Source organism: Panthera uncia, chromosome F2 (assembly GCF_023721935.1).
Source record: "Panthera uncia isolate 11264 chromosome F2, Puncia_PCG_1.0, whole genome shotgun sequence".
In the NCBI taxonomy this organism is placed as follows: Eukaryota; Metazoa; Chordata; class Mammalia; order Carnivora; family Felidae; genus Panthera; species Panthera uncia.
Genome location: NC_064812.1, coordinates 48,345,162 through 48,364,864, shown reverse-complemented (window position 1 = coordinate 48,364,864; position 19,703 = coordinate 48,345,162). Strand labels below are relative to the sequence as shown.

The following is a 19,703-nucleotide window of genomic DNA, read 5'->3' as shown; positions in this document are numbered from 1 at the left end:
GATTTCCATTTTTTTTACAAGCTTTTAAATCATTCAAGTATAAATTGTATTTTATTTTGGAAAACTTGATAGCTGAGATTCCTTTTCTATTTCAACTATAAAATCACATATGGATTTTTAAGCATCTTTACTGCAGTGACTCTTGCTTTTTCTAGCTACAAGACAATAAACGGCAGTGTTTATGAGTGCTGATAAGATTCTGAATTCTATTCTGTTCTCATTGTTCCTGCTGTGAAATGATTGCCTATTTTAAAACCACCCAAATAGAGACTGATTGCTATTATGAACAAAGAAGACTATTCATAGAAATAACCTTCCTTCTTGGCATTATGGGTAGTGATGGTGATGGAAAGTCATATACTATACTGTAAAAGTCAGTCTTGCAGTGCACCCCAGTCACGGGCACTGAACGTTTCACTCACTTGCTTGTTCATCATTTAACCACTTAACCTATCAACCATTCAACTCTGTCTCCTTTTCCAGACATAGCTATTTGATGTATCCAGGCAAAACACATCTTCTTTTGCTTGCTATTCATTAGTGTCCATCAAAATATAGTTTTTTATATTAAAAAATAAGAGTGTGCTGAGATGGAATGCCAGAAACAGGCCGTTTTCCTTGGTAATGGACAAATGGCATCAATGGGACTTTCCAGGGGTGAACTCCATGTCTTTCAGAAGCTAAATGATTCATCTGACAAGATAATGAATTGGTTGCTTTTTTCAGGGAAGATTTGCAAAGAATTTCTTTTCCCTGGTTAGACAATTTAGAAAATGTTGTGAAAGGATATAAAAAGAAAGAATAAAGAAAGAAAGCTAGTTTAATACAAATGGATTCCAGTCAGAACTGTGGACATGTAATACTTGGATATCTTGAAAAATATCTCCTTCTGGGCTGACATGTATTTGTGATAAATATTATTACTGTGGCTATAAAATTAGTTTTAGGCTTTATTTAGAATCTTATTGAAGGCTGGATGAAAAAAATCACAGACGTGATTTTTATTTTAGGAATTTACATCATAATAATAATATAAATTTTACTCACCTTTTTGTGTTTATATACATAGGTAAATAGACATAATATCCAAATTTAGCTTAAACATATATCTATACTGTTTTATCCTTACAAAACAATATTTGAGACCTTTGTCATACGGAAACATTACAAAGGCTCTATGTTAAAGAGTTCAGGGCCGGGTTGGGTGATGTCTTTCTTAGTTCAGGCTACTGTAACAAAGTACTATGGACTGGGTGGTATATAAACAACAGAAACTTATTTCTTGCAGATCTAAAGAGTGGAAGTCCAAGAACAGCTTGCTAGAATAGTTGGGTTCTGGTTAGAAGTTTCTTCCAGTTTGCAGGCTGGGACATAACTTCTTGCCCTCAGACTCAAACTGAAACACTGGTTCTTCCTGGGTCTTAAGTCTGCCAGCTTTTGGACTGGGACTACACCAGTAGTTCTGGTTCTTAAGCCTTCATACTTAGACTGGAACTACACCATTGTCTCTCCTGGTCCTCTAGCTTGCTGACTGAAGATATTGGGACTACTCAGCCTCCATAATCATGTGATCCAATTCCTTATATCTGTTAAATAATATATATACAGACTATACAGTGTATAGTGTATATATATATATATATATATATATATGTATATATATAGTGTATATATACAGACTATATAGTGTATATAGGTACTATATCTATAGTTAGTTAGTTAGTTCTCTTGTTATCCAGCTCTGTGTATCTTCTGAGTGTGACAGAAATTAAGAGTGTAACCAATAATATCAAACTGCACTTCACACACAGAGACAGGGAAATGCATAACATGCATTCTCCTTAATATTTATTGATCAGCCTAGACACACAATCCCTATTCAATCCAGGACCTAAACCAGAAGGTAATGAAACACACTTAGAGTAAAAAATATGCTTTTAAACTTTATTTATTAATAATATAACTTTTTGCAAATTCAAAAAATTGAGGTGGGAATCAGTCACTCACAAGCATGTATTGCCTTCAATCAATCAAATCTTTAGTGTTTTTCTAGGAAAAAAAACTTTTTAAAACCTGGCATTGCTCAAGGTTAAAGTTGTTGATTTTTAATAACTGCAATACCAAAATGATCTTTACTCACTTAAAGTACTGTAAAATAACACTTCCAATTTGAAGTTATTTTAACATTGATATTTCCTAATGATGTATAAAAGCTCTGCTAGTTAGGATTCTAGATATGGTACCATTGATGCCTATGAAATTAAAACAGGAAGGCTTTGGTAAGTTGTACATAGTACTGGAACATTAGGATTCCTGTAATATTAGTCAAAAGTGACACCAGAACTTCTAGTGACCTTTAAAGTTATTCCTTCAGTGAGGGTGGTTTTCAGTCAATCCTGAGGAAAAGTGTGACTGGACATCTAACAGTAAAAAGTAAGAGTTTTAAGCTAACTTGGATTTACTCAGTTTGTCAATAATTTTCAAGCTACTTTGCTGCCTAAATTGCAGAAGGAATAATAAATTATTCCAGAGAATAATAAATTCACAAGTACAAGAGACTGAAATAGGAACAATGTGGCTGGAGTAGAGGGACAGGAAAGTAGGGGAAGAGATGAACCAGGCATGGTCTTAGAGGTCATGTCAAGGAGTTTTATGTTTTTGAGATATGCTGATTGACCCAATTTATGGGTAACTGAAAGTTTTCCATTTTCATATCTCAGAAGAGTAAAAGTACAATACTGGCAATGGATTTGGGTTAAAAGAAATATATCCCTAAAAACATTAGTTATGGCTTCTACTTCAGTCCTTTGAAAACCTACCTATCACCACTGGTTATTACAAAAAACTAAATATACTAAAAGAAACAGTAGAAGGAGACATTGGTTCAGAGGTTAAGCTGTTGATTAAAGTAAGTGTATTGGTGAGAGGGAGGAACAAGTTCCACTCAAGAATTTGAGTCCTGTGCAGTCTAATCTTGGCTGAGCTGACCCTATTACTATAGGCAAACTAATTAACCTCCTTGTGCCTTGGCAGCTTATCTGTAGAGTGAAGATAACAATGACCCACTAAAAGACTGCAAATCATTCTGTAAACACCAACGTTATAAAAATAATATAAATAATTACCTCAATTATAAGATTTTAGTCTTTACCCAGAGTTTAAACATCTCTCTGCCTAAATAATATGCCAGGTTTAATTTTTGTCATACAGTGTGTGTGTGTGTGTGTGTGTGTGTGTGTGTGTGTGTGCGCACGTGGTAGAGTGAACTTGTGTTTAATCTCATCTACAGCGAAATTTGTATTTATTGAAAATGCACTTTCTCTTTCTGATGCCTATTGTTCAGTCTGCAACACACTGGGTCCTAGATTATCACTGTAACTCCTATTGGCAGCACAAGGTTTAACACAGTGGAAGAGCTGCCGAGACAGAGGTAGGGAAGGGGGAGGTGGGGGCAGGAATAGATACTCCTAATTTCTTTTTAAATGACAACTCTTCTTGCCTGTTAAATAAGAAGAGTATGCTTTATTGTTTCATAAGCCTATTGCAGTTATATTAACTATAATTAAGCAATTCAAATTGGATCAGCAGGCACATAATAGCATGCCAAGAAGTGGCAAAATGAAGGGGCTCCTAGTTGTGTTTTATTGTGGATTCACTGATTCACATTGAAATTGTCATCTCTTTTGGGATATTTCCAATAATTCTGTAGGAAGTATTTATAAAATTGTATTCCTTCAGTGGCATAAAGATTACCTGTTTCTGTAATTATTCTTGGTTATCATGCCACACTTTCTTTAGCTGATAAACAGAAATAATAATCAAACAATAAAATATTTACAAAATGAAATAGTTATTTCTTTGGGAACTCAAAGAAGAATCGTACAATCTCTTCAATTCCTTCTTTTTAAAATTCATGCCTAGTAAATATGTAGGCTGTTTCCATGATGATATTAATGACTCAGTCATGTGACTGCAATGTTTTTGTTGGTGTGATTTGGCCTATAGCCACATGGTTGCCTAGGAATCCTCTGGTTAGTGGCCAGGACTAGCTAGTAAGGGACAATGAACTAGACAGAAACAATCTTTTAGTTTTAACCAGTTCCCCTGTGTTATGTGACTATTGTTGCCCTGGCCTTTGCTCAGCTAAAGTGGGGAACAGATGTTTGAATTTTCAGTGAGGGCTGAGCAATATCTCTAACAGGTATTATGTATTTTATTGACTTCTTACCTGACTAGACCTTCTTTCCCAGTTTCCATTTCCTTCTGCTCTGGCATCGTTCCCTTTGATTCTGTTGGATTTTGATGGTCAGGGGTTGTGGTCAGATCTTTGAGTGAATTTTTCTCAGAGATTTTATCTATGGAAAGGAAACAACATATAGACAGAAGAATATATGCCACTGTTGATAAATTATATTGGACAGTGTAAGTTACAGGGATGTTTTTTTCTCCAAAACAGTCTTAGGAATGCCTCCCCTAGGATTCCTGCTAAACAAAGTAGGATCTTATGCAGGAGAAGTTAACTTGTAGACACGTTCAGGCTGATGAAAAGTATATTTAAGTTGTATTATGAAACAAAAAGTTCATAGTATATTACTTTTTGAAACTAGCAAAGCTGAGATTAGTAAGGAGTAATCCATTCAAAAGGTATTTCGGTTCTGCTAAAGTATTATTCGTAATTTGTGGCTGAAATTGAAGCCTCATAAAATTCAGAAAAATAAAATAGACAGAAGTGATGTCACTGACATTATTTCAGAATTTTGCATTCTAACTTTTTTTAATTAAATAAAATCTTTGTTTTTGGTTTGATCATCTTTAGTTATGATATCTTTTTCTGAATAAGCAGTGTAAACTAATATGTACTAGCTTCATTTTCAGTCCAAAAATTAAAATTTTCCCTTCAAGCTTATAAAAACAATTTCCAATTAATATAGTTTAAATTGTAGTGTACCAAGAGAATAATCAATTCATTGATAAATATGTGGATTATAGAGAAAATTTAAGTAAATTGCTTAATGTAAAAAGAAAATATAGAAGGAGCAAAGAAATAGAATGAACACAACTTAATGGTTATTCGTTGTCCACAGTTTCTAACTTATTTTTAAATGGGTGTACTGTGCTTAGAAAATTGGAATCAATGCCCAAATGATAACTCTTATTTTTTTGTAATAAATTATAATTGAAAAAACTTAAGCCAATCCAGTATTGAAAATCTGAATTCACAAAAATGATAAATCATGGGGCGATCATTTACTTTCACAAAAGCTCTTATCATACAAGTCCTTTAATATGAAAATTCCTGTGATCTGCCTAAAATCTGCCAATATATGAAATTTTTCAGGAACATGTTTTCGGAATAAAGGCAATCATAAAATTGACTCAGTACTTAGAGTTTTGAAAGGTTTATGACTAAGAAAGCTTAAACCCCTGGATTTCCCCAAACAGATTTCTTCATTATGTATCTCCTACCTACATTTATTTTGGAATTCTAGTAATTTTGGCTAGAAGATGGAAACCACAGCATAATGTTTAAATGAAAACCCTCTGAATTCCTGACTTTACTTAGGATACAAAGGATTGTTACTATAATCATGTCCTTGGAGTCTCTGTCTAAAGACTATATTCCAGATGAAATGTTTCCACGTGTATGGAATCTTACTGAGAGTGCAGGATAGGGTCCTTTTTATACAAGCACATGTGGTACACTAGTGAGCTTATCAGTATTGAACAGATTTCAGAGTTAAAAAAATTTGCACTTTCAATATGTCATTTTGTACTAAGAGGCTTTTGGTAGAAATAAGAGAGAAAGATCTATTTTCCCTATGTATTTGGGTCAAGCCATATTTTCCCATTTCTCTTTGTCCAACCAAAAAATAAATCATTTTTCAGATCTCTAACATTATGCTACATATTTCTGCCTAGGAAAATGACAGCAAAATCTTTTTCCTATATCCACAAACACTTGGGTTAATTATGGTAAGATATTTGAGAGCAAAGTTCTTAACCTCTGGCCACAGAGATCTAGTGAACTCATGGATTGGAACTTTTGAGACTCTGTGTTACCTATGCAAATTTTACATGGAGAGGATCTAAGATTAACGTGAGCTCTTCCAAGAAGTCTGGGCCAAAAAAAGAGTTATGAACCATTGTGTCCATATATTTTTCTGGGAGTGCCCACATCCCTGCCCCCAAATTAGGAGTGAAAATAGAGCATGAAATATGAGTAAAATAATCATAAAAACCCCTCCTGAATATATAACAAGTAGAATATGTAAAACAGTCTTTCTTAAGGGGCTTTTATTGACTATTTCTTAGAAAGGCATGTGAATATAAGCTGCATCACATACTTCCATCAGTCATTCAGGTTACAGCATATGCATTACATTTACACTATTACTTTTCTGCTAGCACCAATTAATGACTGACTGTTCTGCAACAGTTCTTTTCTCCTCTTCTGATAAGGAATTTTTGTTTATCATAATAACATTTGGATTAAAGTAACTCTAAGTAGATCGTTGTACCTTACCAGGTCTCCTCTAGACATTACCAACCCCTTCTAAAATGATGCTGCCTCTACTACGACAAGTCTAGGTTATTCAGAAATTAATTACAACCTAATTTGCTTTGTGGATAAGCATTTTAATTACAAAATAAGTCCTTAATCACAGTTTGTCGATGAAGATGAGAAACCAGTTATTGCCCGTTCTTGGATTCAAAGCAGAACAACTTTAAACATACTCATGAGGACTTAAAACAAAAGAATCCCTGTCAACTATACTCAGTGTGGGTGTCTTTTTACCCATGCAGCATGTTATTTGTTTGTGGGAACAGATGGTCAGATTGCTCACATCATCCTCATCATGGAAGAAATCTAAAATACACGGCAAATCTTGCTCTGGCATCTGGGTGAAGTTTTGTCAACCTCACATTGTAGTTTTACCCAGCTTCACACATGGAAAGCAGGATCCCCTCGTTTGTAGCTGCCCAAATGAATAGTGTAAGTCTTTCTGCCAACTGTGCTCTGAAATTGCCAGATCTCATCAGTACACTTGGTCAAGTTCTGCCCTGGAATGTGTGCCCATGGCAGATAGTAAAATCTGGAGTCAAAGTGTTCTGATATGGTTGCTTTTATTGAATGTGCAAGAATGAGTAGAGTTTGCCCTCCACACACCTGGCTGATTTTGTCTTTGGCCTGGCAGCATCTCACACTGGGCCTCTGTAATACACTTCCAAACTGCTTTGTCCCCTTGTAGTAGCACATTGTGGAGAGCATTGTGGAGAGCTGTGCAGGTGTGAAACAGCTGCTTCTGTCTTCAAGTGAGGAAATAAGTGATGCAGAAAGCCATTAACCTTACACATTTTATCAGTGGCACTAAATAATTGCTGGAAAAGGAGGAATCCAAAGAAAGAAACTGATTTGGGAATAAGGTTGTGAATTAGACAGGTGTTGATTCAATTGGTTTTTTTTTATGGATGTAAAAAGAGGAAGACTTGAAAATGCTCTCATTGGTTGGAATATTTGATGTGGGTGAGATATCACTTGGTTGAATTTCTAACTCTTATAACACCAAATACATTGTGAGTTCTATCTCAAAAACAAATTTCCTTTTTTTGGACACCAACAATATCTGAGTAATTAGATGGAAGGTGAATTAACAAAAACTAAGCCTAGTACCTTGATTAGATGCATAAGTGATACTATCAATTTCATCTTAATGAATGAACGTTTGGAATAAAATAATAACACAGTTTTAAGAAATGTATAATTAATGATTATCTTCTGGCATCTAAGATGGTATTTTTGACTCAGCTTGTGTTTTATAGTTGCCAGAATATATAGTGCTCTTAGAATAATTTTAATTACAACATGTTGATCATACTTGAAATTTTATTATATCTTTGTGGATTGTCAAATGACATGGAGGAAGCTGATAAACATTATAGCAATGAGTATAGAATAGAACCTGAAGGAGAGTCCTAAAATGTAACAGATTTGAAAAATGTAATACTTTACCTTAGAAATGTTGAAGAAATCTATAAAAAATCCAGAGGCGAAGGAGTCAGAGTAACTGAGAGTTCTGGAAACCATCTCATATGAAGAATTGTGGAGAAACTTTAGGTCTAAAATAGCTAAAGACTAACTAGTGACCTAGCAGTTATTTCAAATTCTTTGAAGGGCTGCTGTATAGAAAAGACTTATTTAGTGTATACCAGAAGGCAGAAGAAATATCCATCATTGGGATTTCCAAAACAAATAAAATCCCAAACATTCTAACAATTAAACTTGTCTAATAGTGAAACATATGGCTTTGTGAGGCAATGAAAGCCCTGTTGCTGGAGGTATACAGGCAGAAGCTGGAGCCCATATGAAGGACCCAGATGGGGTCCTTGCATTGGGTCAGAGGTTAGAAGTCTTCTAGTCAGCCTTAATGTGCCAAAAAGTCCTGAAAGGATTTTTATATTTAGGCAGTTTTTTTTTTAACTTTAAGATACATCATCACAAGTGAATAAATGAACAAATCAACAAACAAAAAAGAATACAGATCCATCTAAGGTAGCTTTGGTACTGTGTCAGGATGAGAGATCCTGTCCTCTCTCAATGTCATGCTTTGTTTCAGGGACTTTTGTACTGGGATTAATTCATCTAGAAAATACATTTTATGTGCAGGTTTAAGGAGTGTGGTGAGTTACCGGTGCCGGGTACAAAACACAGAGCTGTAATCCTTACATCACTAATTCTCTGGGTGACTCTGGATAAGTTACTTTTCTATAACAGTTTCCTCATCCATAAAATGAGAAATACTTTTGTCATGGGGATTTCTGTGAGGATTAGATAAAGACTCCATTCAAGAAAAATGCAGTATAAACACAAAGTGTTCCACCGGCTTGACTAGGGTAAATTATCTTCTTTAAAAAAAAATATTAACTATTTCAGGTCTGCATAACATTGATATATATGAGGCATGCTGAAGCTTTTATTTACTTAAGAGTGTTTCAGGAATCAGGAAAGCAGAATTAGCTATATTCTTTAGCAGAGAAAAAAGCTAAAAACATAGTTTGATTTAACTGAATTATACAAATATATTTAAATCATGCAAACTATAAAATATATGGTATTTTATAAAAAAAAAATTCATCCCATCCACATTGGTTAGTGTCTCTTAAGTTTTTAGCTTATTAATCAGGTGGAAACTAAGGAATTTTATCAGAGTTTGGTCTTCTATTTGATATTTAAAACAAAGTATAATTTCTATGCCTAACTTTTCCTTCTAGCTGATCAGCTCTCGTTACCTCTCCATCTTCAGCAAGGCAGCTCTGTTCTGTATAATACACAGGAATGGTTATTGGTTGTGCACATAGCTGGGCACCTGACCTGAAGAATATGGCCAGATCACAGCTGGCTGGTGATCCGGGTGGTGATCCGGGTGGTTCCCATGGACTCTGCCCAGCGGGAACAATGATTGCTATCTGAATCAGTCAGCCTGCTCTCTCTGGAATTTAGACTGCGAAATGAAAGGATGGGAGTAAGAGCAGCCCAAAGTAGATATGCAGAGAGAAATGCAAAGCTTTGTGGACTATGAGTGAAAGGCAGAGAAAGCAATCAGCTCCCAGGGCTGGCTCTGTCCCTTAAATGGTTTTCCAGTTCCAGTTATCCAGAGGTTTCCTTAGCCTTGAGCCCTTGCCACTGAAGGTGTCCTGATTATGTCTCTGTGCCTTGCCAAATCAGCACTCATTTCTCATTTCTTTTGTTCATATCAGATATCATTTTGAAGGAATGTTTAAGTTCAATAGCTGTAATTATTTACTATATAAGGTGTTTTTTCCCCCTTTTTCTTTTGGATGAAGCAGAAAAACATGCTTTAAATAGTTTTGGAAAAGTTTCTCTCATTTTGTTGCCATTGTTTCTATATTCCTACCTTATCCTTTGTCTGATGAATAGTATTGACAGTTACAGAAAGTGAACTATACTACTAAAATTAACCATAGTACCTCCCATGCATGGTAATCAAACTCATTGGTCTTATATAGGGAAGCCTTTATTGATTTAGAAATTAAATTTCTGTATATAGTCTGGCTATTTTCCTATTCCATACAAGACAAATTAAATTTGTATAAGTCCTGCCAAGGACTAAAGAGTGGTTTCCTGCTTAAATGAGTTAGGATTTTCCCTCTTTCTTTTTCCTGTAATATTTAGAAAATTAGTATACTTTATGTCTTATAGTAGATTTAAGTTCTAGAGTAGTTTTTAGCTTTCCTTATTTCTGTCCAAACTGAGTTGGCTGAGATGCAGGCTAGGTCACTTTGGATAGTGGTGGGAGACTGGCAAGGCCTGGGACACCTCTGAAGACCTGGAAATGTGTTAGACTTGGAACCTAGGTCTTGGTTATAGAGAGCTATTTGGCACAGGAGGCCCAGGGAGGACATTACATTTGCAGTTGGTTTGCAACACAAACCTGGGATGGAGGGCACAAAGGAAGAGAAAGGGAAGAGGAAGAGGATAAATAAAAACATTGCTGGATTCAGAATCTTGTCCAGGTTGTCATTGTTCATGGGCATGAGCAACATAGAGTACCTACCATGTGGTTGGTTAGAGGTCACAAAATGATCACATTTTGTTTTTTAAAAATGTTTTATTTATTTTTGACAGAGAGAGAGAGGACCTGAGTAGGGGAGGGGCAGAGGGAGAGGGAGACACAGAATTTGAAGCAGGCTCCAGGCTCTGAGTTGTCAGCACAGAGCCCAGCACAGAGCCCAGCACTCAGGAACTATGAGATCATGACCTGAACTGAAGTCCGACACCTAACCAACTGAGCCACACAGCAGCCCCAAGATTTCAGTTTTTATTTCAATGATTTAAAAAGAGAATATTTAAACACTTTAAATAGTTGACATTTAAAGATTGAGAGAATTCAAATTAAAATTTGTATTTACAGTCTCTCTAGACTGAAGATGGACTATCTGGCAGCACTTGCCTCTCATCTCTGTATGACAGTGACTGGTTGGAGCTGAGTGGCCTCTGGCCTCTTTAGACAGGGCATGCATGATCCTCATTTATGCTACCTGACCCCCATCAACATTGGAATTTATCAATCTCAATGCTAAATGCTTTATATATATTAAATAGTTTAATCTGTATCTACAACTTAGAAGATTAATGACAGTATTATCCTTATTTTATACATGAGCAAACTGATACTTAGAGATGTCAACTATCTTGACTAAAGCCAGACAAAGTTATTAAGTAGTAGAGTTACAATTTGAATTGAGACATGCCAAACTCCAAAGCAGTGCTCTTTATAGTATAATATACTGCCAATATACTGAATTTATGTTATTGATTAGAGCAAAACTCAATTTCTTGTTTTTTTGTTACTTAAGTAGGGAGTATTTTAAAGTCATACACATTAGTTTTCTATTGTTGTAGGAAACAAGCTTAAATGCCTTGAAGAACACAGGTTTATTCTTTCCTAGCCTGTAGAGGTTGCCTGTGTTCCTTGGTTTGTGGTCCCTTCTTCCATTTTCAGATTGCATCAATGTGACCTCTGCTTCCATCATCCCATCTTCTTTTATCTTTGACCCTTCTGCCTTCTTCTTATGAGAATCCCTTAATTACATTGAGGCCTTCTGGATAATCTTCCCATCTCAAGATCCTTAACTTAGTAACATCAGCATTTTGTTCCCCTTCATGTAAAACTTCATAGTTTTTAGGGAGCAGGGTGTGGATGTTTTTGAGAGGCCATTATTCAACCCACCATACCATACTAGCTACCCATGGGCACCTAACTTTGATCCATTTCCACACAAAGTCACCTTATATCATGATAAACTATTAAGGAAGTCATTTAAATATCCTCTACTGGTACCAAAACATTTTTTACAGAAGGATTTAATGTACTATAAGTGAAGTGGAAGCCTATGAAAGATGATTGTAATCAAAAGAGAACCTTAGAAAGTCATCTTTATTTGAATCCAAAATGTATTACATTCTTCATTTCCATGGCAGATAAAAATTAAACCATGCTCTGCAGAAGATAAGAGTTCTATAATCAGAAATCAACATCTGCAGATATTGTGACATTGCACCTGCATGTTTTGAAGGGAAAAATATAAAAATACCAAGCACATATAAGAGGCTATCTTTAAACACTAATAATTTTGCTTTTTCAAAACAAAATATCTTAAATATAACTGCTTTTCCTATTAAAGCCTTTGAAGACATGCTAAGTCTGCAAATTTAAATGAAACTATTTTTTTCCTTTCCACTCAAACAGCTTCTATGTTAAATGAAACTTCCACAAGAGTTTTTATTACCAGCTATGAAAAATTAAGCTTACAAATATACTTTGAAAAAAGTATAACAAGAGTAGGACAAAACTTGTCATCCCAAAGATGTGATCCTTGGTTTCATACCATTAAGGTTGTATTTTTATGGGGCGCCTGGGTAGCTCAGTTGGTTAAGTGTCCAATTTTGGCCCATGTCATGATCTCATGGTTCGTGAGTTCGAGCCCCGCTCTCTCTCTCAAAATAAATAAACTTAAAAAAAAGAGAAAAAATACTTTAAAAAAGGTTGTATTTTTATGTCAGAAGAACTGCAAATTGGAAACTATCACTATTATGAAATGACTCATAGTAAAACAGAATGGCAGCAGAACATACAGGTGTATATGTCCAGTGGTTACTTAGAAAATATTGCAAAGGGGAGGACACTTGTTGGCATGAACACTGGGTGTTATATGTAAGTGATGAATCACTAAATTCTATTCCTGAAATCATTATTACACTATATGTTAACTAGCTGGGATTCAAATTAAAAGAATAAAAAAATTATTAAAAAAAGAATCTTTCTGGCAGAATATACCTGAAAAGAAAAGACAAAAAAAGAAAATATTGGACAGGGTCTTAAAAAAGGAATTGGGTCTGCTATGGAATCACTGATATAGAAATGAGTTATGGTAACCTTAGGAGTAGATGAGATTTCTAATGGAGATAATTTAAAGAAAGAAGAGCAGAGGTATGAGTGTTGAACCTTTAAATATGTACAATCCACATCTATTTTATCATTTTATAACCCTTACTTAAAATTATATTGTTCATTATATGCATATGTTAACACAGACTTGGCCATATTGTTCACCACTATGGGCTATTTCTAGCCCATAGACCTGGCACATAGCAGGTAATAAAAAAGCATCTATTGAATAAGTGACTGAATGAAGAAATTATGTTTTTATAAACACTCAGATCTTTAAAGTGTCTCAAGTGTGATTTACCCTAGATGATTTACCTACTCAAGGTCAAGTGTTTCATCAGGTAACACATTTCAGAGAGATATGCATTTTATTTTTTCCTACAGATTTGAGTTCTGACCTTGTATTTTGGTGTGTGACTCTTCAAATGTGACTGGAGTCATCTTGGTTTGGAGAGATTTCTTTTCATTTTTGTTTTCTCCCTTTGAGAAACAAAGATTGTACACAATTAATTTACACAAAAAATAAAGTTAAATGTAAAATATAATATGGAGTTTTTCATTCAATGATCAAGCCAATCATTAAGGCTTATCATTTGTTTATGATATACTACAAATGATAATTCTTGCACTTAAATGGATATTCTCGGCTCTACTATTGAATAATCAGCTTTGACTTTCACAGCTTGTTGGCCTTAGGCACTCTCTTTTTGTCACTGTGGTTGCTACATCTACCTGGCACATGTTCCTCCCAATTCCAGTCCTCATTCCCCACAGTCCTAGTGTTGGTCCTGGTCTAGGTCTTTTGTAGTAGAACTTAAAGTGATAGAAAAAAGTAGTCTAGTTTCTTAATTCAGAGCTCTCTTCTCTCTGTGATTTCATTTGCCTCTACCTTGTCATTTGTCAGAGAATCTAAGCTTTCCTTTGAAATGTAGGTATGTCTCACTGGATGTGGCCAGTGTGTGTCTGAGGATGGTCCTATGGGAACAAAGTGAAACAAGATATAAGGTTAGAACACAGAAATGTTGGCTCCCAAGCTATTTACAGAGTGGTAGGGGAAACATACACACACAAATGTAAGTGCAAGGAAATGTTATACATAATGAATGTCTGTAGAGGATAGAGATAGGGCATAAATGTGGAATGGTCAATTCTACTGCAGTAGAAGGAAAGGGAGGAGACTATCAAAAAGGAAGTAACTCTGAATTTTACAAATCAAGATGAATTTTTTTCCAGATGAACAAGGCATGGAAAATATTCCAGGTAGTGGATACCTGTTCAGCAAAAGTCTAAGGTGTGATTGTATACAGGCTGTGGGAAACTAAAGTAGAAGTGGTTGGATGGGAAAGAGTGTGAGAAAGTAAGCTTAGCTAAATAGGCAAGGACAAGGGCCTTGAGAGTCCCATTAGCCTTGATGTGGAGTTTGACATTATTTAACAGCACTGTATGTCAGAAACATTTTAAGCTGGGAAGTAAATTAATCAGATGCTTTAATTTAAGTCTCACAGTAACCATATGTATTAGGCAAGACAGCTATTATTATTCTTATGTTATTGAGTAGGAAATTGATAAGGTGGCTAAAAATGTATGGATCTCTGGATATATTATGAAGTAGTAGTAAAGCCTTCTGATTTCAATCAAGTACTTTTACATGTTATGATGCTATTCATAAACATTTTAATCATAGTCTTTTCATGTATACAAGTGTAGATTTATGTGAATTATGTCTTATTCTGTAGCATGAAAGTTTGGATTAGCCTGAATTTGCAGATCTTGATTTATTGGTTATTGACAAATGGAAGTCACCTAAGTTATTTTGTTTGAGAACTAAGTATTTTTTTTAATATTTTTATTTTTATTTTTTGAGAACTCTTTATTTAAAAGAAGAATGTAAATTGATTTTTTATTTCTAAATATCTTCTTATAGGCCTCAAATAATCTATTTGTACTTCAGAACGTTACTGTTTAAATGCCATTTTTAAAGGTTATATTCTATGGATAAAAACATGGTTTTAATTTTCTGTCATTTTTAACATTTAGTGTATTTGAAACTGGAGAACTATTGCCTCTGCCAACATGTTATGATCTCTAAAGAGTAGATGCAAATAATTTCCTTAAGTATGACTTTTAAGATATAATGTGATGCCAGCAGACTTCATGATCAACATCCCTAAGTGTTATGTCATGGGAATGTCATGGGATATACACCAGAGTTGTTCTACCTGTGTCTAATCTAAGTACTTCTCCAGTATTACTGTTTCTGAAGGAAAGGCAATTCCTTTAGCGTTTCTGTTCTTTTTGCCTTCTCTCTAACATCCTTTTATCTTGTGAGTAGAATATTTGGAAAGTTGATTAAACTAATATTCATCCTTCATCATTCATACTTCTTATTGATTAGTTGATTCAACTAATATTCATCATTCATTCATTCATACTTCTTCAGAAGCATAGCCTAGATATTTAGCTCTCAGGTGCTGAAGTCAGATGGAACAGGGCTCCAATCCAAGCTTTGCCATTATCAGTTGTGTGCAAGCAGCAAATTGTAACAGGACTCATGGTTATTCTGAAGATTTAATATAATAGTTCTTGGAAGAGGATAGCACCTTGCCTGGCACATAGTAATTATTGTTAGCTATTATGTTCTCCAAGAGAATAATGTATTAGTTATTTTTATGTGTTCTATGGAAAAAGAATCATGATAGACAAAGGTTAAATATCATTGTAGTGATTTTCCTAGGGAGAAACACAACAAGACTACCTGAAGGAAGGTACCCAGCTCAACATTTGTGATATTCCATGAGCTTTTAAACATATAAATAATTTTAAAAGTGTGGAATTATTTATTTTAACATAAGAATTAGAAAGAAGTCAAGGGCACTCTCATGAAGCAATGCTAAGCACATCCTCCTTCATATCTGCTCTCCATTGCAAACATAGTCAATGTTAATCAGAAATGAAAGGCAAATTTTCCAGGGCCAATGCTAAGTCATCTCGGTATTTTCTATACTCTAGGCTCATTTAAACCTGAATCACTGGACCATGCTATTTGAGTCCCTGAGGTACACTCCTGCTTGTACTTGACATCTTTCATCCAATTCTTTCGATGGGAAAATAATTATTGCTCTAAAAACCTTACATAGCACTTTTAGATAAATTTAGTCAGTAATTTATGAAAATGGTTCTTTGGACAGTTGTAAGTGAATAGTGATTATATAATTATCCCTTTGGGCTTTATTGTGTCATATAAGCATAAATTACTCATAATAATGATAATAAAAATTGCCATTTGGTAAGTCCCTACTATGTGCTTTATATACACTGCCTCTAGTTTATACAATAAGGCTACAAAGCATTTTCATTTTACAGGTGAGTAGGCCTAGAACTTATGAAAAATATTTCTCTAGAACAGGGTTCCTCCACTTAGGTGGTATTGATATTCTGAATTGGATAATTCTATGTTGTGAAGGGCTGTCCTGTGGATTCTACAATGTCTAGCAGCATTTTTGGTCTTTACTCCCTAGATGCAAGTACCATCTCTACCCCTGAGATATGACAACCAAAAATAACTCCATACATTGCCAGTTGTCCTGAGCGGCAAAACTGTTTCCTATAAAGAGGTCCTGGTCCAGAGCAATTACTGTTAAATTGTAGTTTACCATGGCCACGATCTTCGACATTCTTTGTTGAAACTAATTCATATAGCCCATTTAATATTTGAGAAATGATTTCATTTGGGATTATGGTAGAAATATAAATCTGCAATGAGAAGTCTTATTTACCTTTTTCCAACTCCTAATGTAGTCTTCTAAACATTTATCAATCTGTTTTAAAGCAAATATAAATAGCATATATATAAAACCCCAAAGAAAAACAAGTGCATGACCCAAATGGTAGAGGTGAAACAGCAAAGCAACCTTACACATCACAGTATATTAAAACACTGGACAAATATCCATCACTAGACAAAAAATGATGACAATCAAGATTGATTTAGGAATGTAAGTAGCATACCTGTCTTGTGGCTTGTTGAGGCTGATTGCTTGGATCAGGACCTTGTTTACTCTCATTGTTCTCCTCTTTAGGCTTCACCTTGTTGGATTTTATCATCAGTGATTTAAACATCTTCTCTGAGATGGTTCTGAAAGCTTCTGTTTTTATGACTCTGTCTTGAGGTAGAGAAATGCACTTTGTTTTTCCTTTCATTAGTAGACAAGCCAATTAGTTGTTTAATCGGGATTTTGTTCTGGCTAATTCCTAGAGGCAACTCTGTAGCTAGTAAGGGCTTAAAAGCAGCAAATTATTTCTGCTTGGGTGATCTGAATTCTGTTTATGAACTTCAAAGAGCCAAAATGCCCTTGAGAATAGTTTACAGGTGAAGAAGTAAACAAAATTTCATTGTTGATTTGAATTGTTCAGATGTGATCACATTGCCCATTGTTTTGTTTATTTTCCTTTTCTAATTACCCACCTACCTATCTTCATCTATCTAATTTAATCAAAGTAACATAAACATTATTAAAAAATAATATGTGCATAATAAGGGCTTATAATAAAAGCAACAGATCATTCCTCCATCTCTAGTTCTACACCATGAGATAACTACTTTTTCCTTTTTCTGTTCTTCGGGTGTCTTTTTTTTATGAGTATTTTATTAATTGGTCAGATTAGTGGAACTCTTAGAAACTATAGTGGAAAACGAGACATATTGCTTTGCATTCCCAATAGCCTAAATGTTCTCAGATTCATAACGATGATTATATTAGAATTAAGCAAAGAGTATGTTAGTTTGCTAGGGCTACCACAGCCAGTACCACAGACTGCGTGACTTAAGCAACAGAAGTTTATTTATTTATTTTATTATTTGTTTTTCAGAAACATATTTATCACAGTTTTGGAAGCTAGATATCCTAGGTCAAAGTGTCAGTGAGGTTGGTTTCTTCTGGGGGCTAAAAGGGAGGGAAGTATTCTAGGTCTCTCTCTTTGGCATTTGGATAACTATCTTTTCCCTGTGTCTTCATATTGTTTTCACCCTGTTCATGTTTGATTCCCAATTCCCTCTTCAAGGATGCCAGTCATTGGATTAAGGCCCACTCAAGTAATCTCATTATAACTTAATTACCTGTTTAAAGACCCCAACTCAAATACAGTCACATTCTGAGGTCCTGGGGATTAGGACTTCAACATTAATTTTTGAGAAAATATAATTCAGACTGTAACACAGAGAGAGTATACTTGATAAATACCAGTTTAGAGGATATGTATTTCATTGCTTTGAAACAATTGGTTCCAAAACTTCTTACAAGTTTACAATTTTGTTACAAATCTTTGGAATATCATAAAAGCAATATAAGTGATTCCTAGCTTTAGAAGCCTAGAGAATTCTGTTGGATTATTAATTTCATAAATTATAAAAAATATGTATTTTACCACAGCATGGATTTTTTTTCCCTGATTCATCATTTCACCAATAAAGTTAGATTTTTTGAAGGAGGACACTTATTTTATCCCCAAAATACCTTTATATAGAATAGAAACTCAAGATGTGTACACTACATCTTCTTTATCCATTCATCAGTTGATGGATACTTAGGCTATTTCAATAATTTGTCTATTGTAGATAATGCTGCTATAAACATCAGGGTGCATGTATCCCTCTGAATTAGAATTTTTGTATTCTTGGATATATACCTAGGAGTGCAATTGCTGGATCACAGGGTAGTTCCATTTTTAACTTTTTGAAGAACCTCCATACTGTTTTCCAGAGTGGCTGCAGCAGTTTGCATTCCCACCACAGTGCAAGAGGGTTTCCTTTTCTCCACATTCTCACCAACATCTGTGATTTCTTGTGTTGTTAATTTTAGCCTATTTGACAAGGGTAAGGTGCTATCTCCTTGTAGTTTTGATTTGCATTTCCCTGATGATGAATGATAGCCCCAATAGTTATTTTTGCTTTTATTTCTGTTGCCTAAGGAGACATATCTAGAAAAATGTTGCTACAGCCAACATCAAAGTAGTTACTGTCTCTGCTCTCTTGTAGGATTTTTATGGTTTCAGTTCTCACAATTAGTCTTTAATCCACTTTGAATTTATTTTTGTGTATAGTGTAAGAAAGTGGTCCAGTTTCATTCTTTTGCATGTTGCTGTCCAGTTTTCCCAATACCATTTGCTCAAGAGACATTCTTTTTCCCATTGGATATTCTTTCTTGATTTTTTGAAGATTAACTGACCATATAGTTATGGATACATTTCTGGGTTTTCTATTATGTTCTATTGATCTATGTGTCTATTTTTGTGCTAGTCTCATGCTGTTTTGATGATTACAGTTTGTAATATCACTTGAAGTCCAGAACTGTGATGCCTCCTCTGCTGAATAAAATTTAAAAAAAAATTTTATTTAAATCCAAGTGAGTTAACATACAGTATAATAATGGTTTCAGGAATATCTACTGAATAGTATTTAATTGAAAGCCCTTTAAGATATCTGACAATTTATTCCTCACTTATATCCATTTTAAGTCAGAACTAATTAAATATATTATACTTGCAGTATATAAATTTACACAATTTCTTCAATACCTACCATCACAATATGCTGTTTTCACTAATGTTTTCCTGCATCTGTTTTTTCCCCTGAATTGATGGAAAGGCCTCTACCATCAGAATCCTTTGTTGTGCAACTACTGATATCACCTTGTCACCTAATGTGATCTTTTCACTGCATCTATTGCATTTTAACCA

The 19,703-nt window shown here is 34.6% G+C and overlaps 1 protein-coding gene across 1 annotated transcript in view; it reads right to left on the bottom strand.

Moving 5' to 3' along the window:
• Positions 1-17,168, bottom strand: part of CNGB3 (cyclic nucleotide gated channel subunit beta 3) — a 99,264-nt gene extending 82,096 nt beyond the window's left edge. Inside the window, exons 1-3 of the mRNA XM_049632682.1 lie at positions 16,977-17,168; positions 13,367-13,448; positions 4,229-4,355 (exon numbers count right to left, since the gene is read on the bottom strand). Of these exons, the coding sequence (XP_049488639.1) occupies positions 4,229-4,355; positions 13,367-13,448; positions 16,977-17,168 (401 nt within the window). The remainder of the gene's footprint in view (positions 1-4,228; positions 4,356-13,366; positions 13,449-16,976) is intronic.
• Between the last annotated feature and the right edge of the window lie 2,535 nt (positions 17,169-19,703).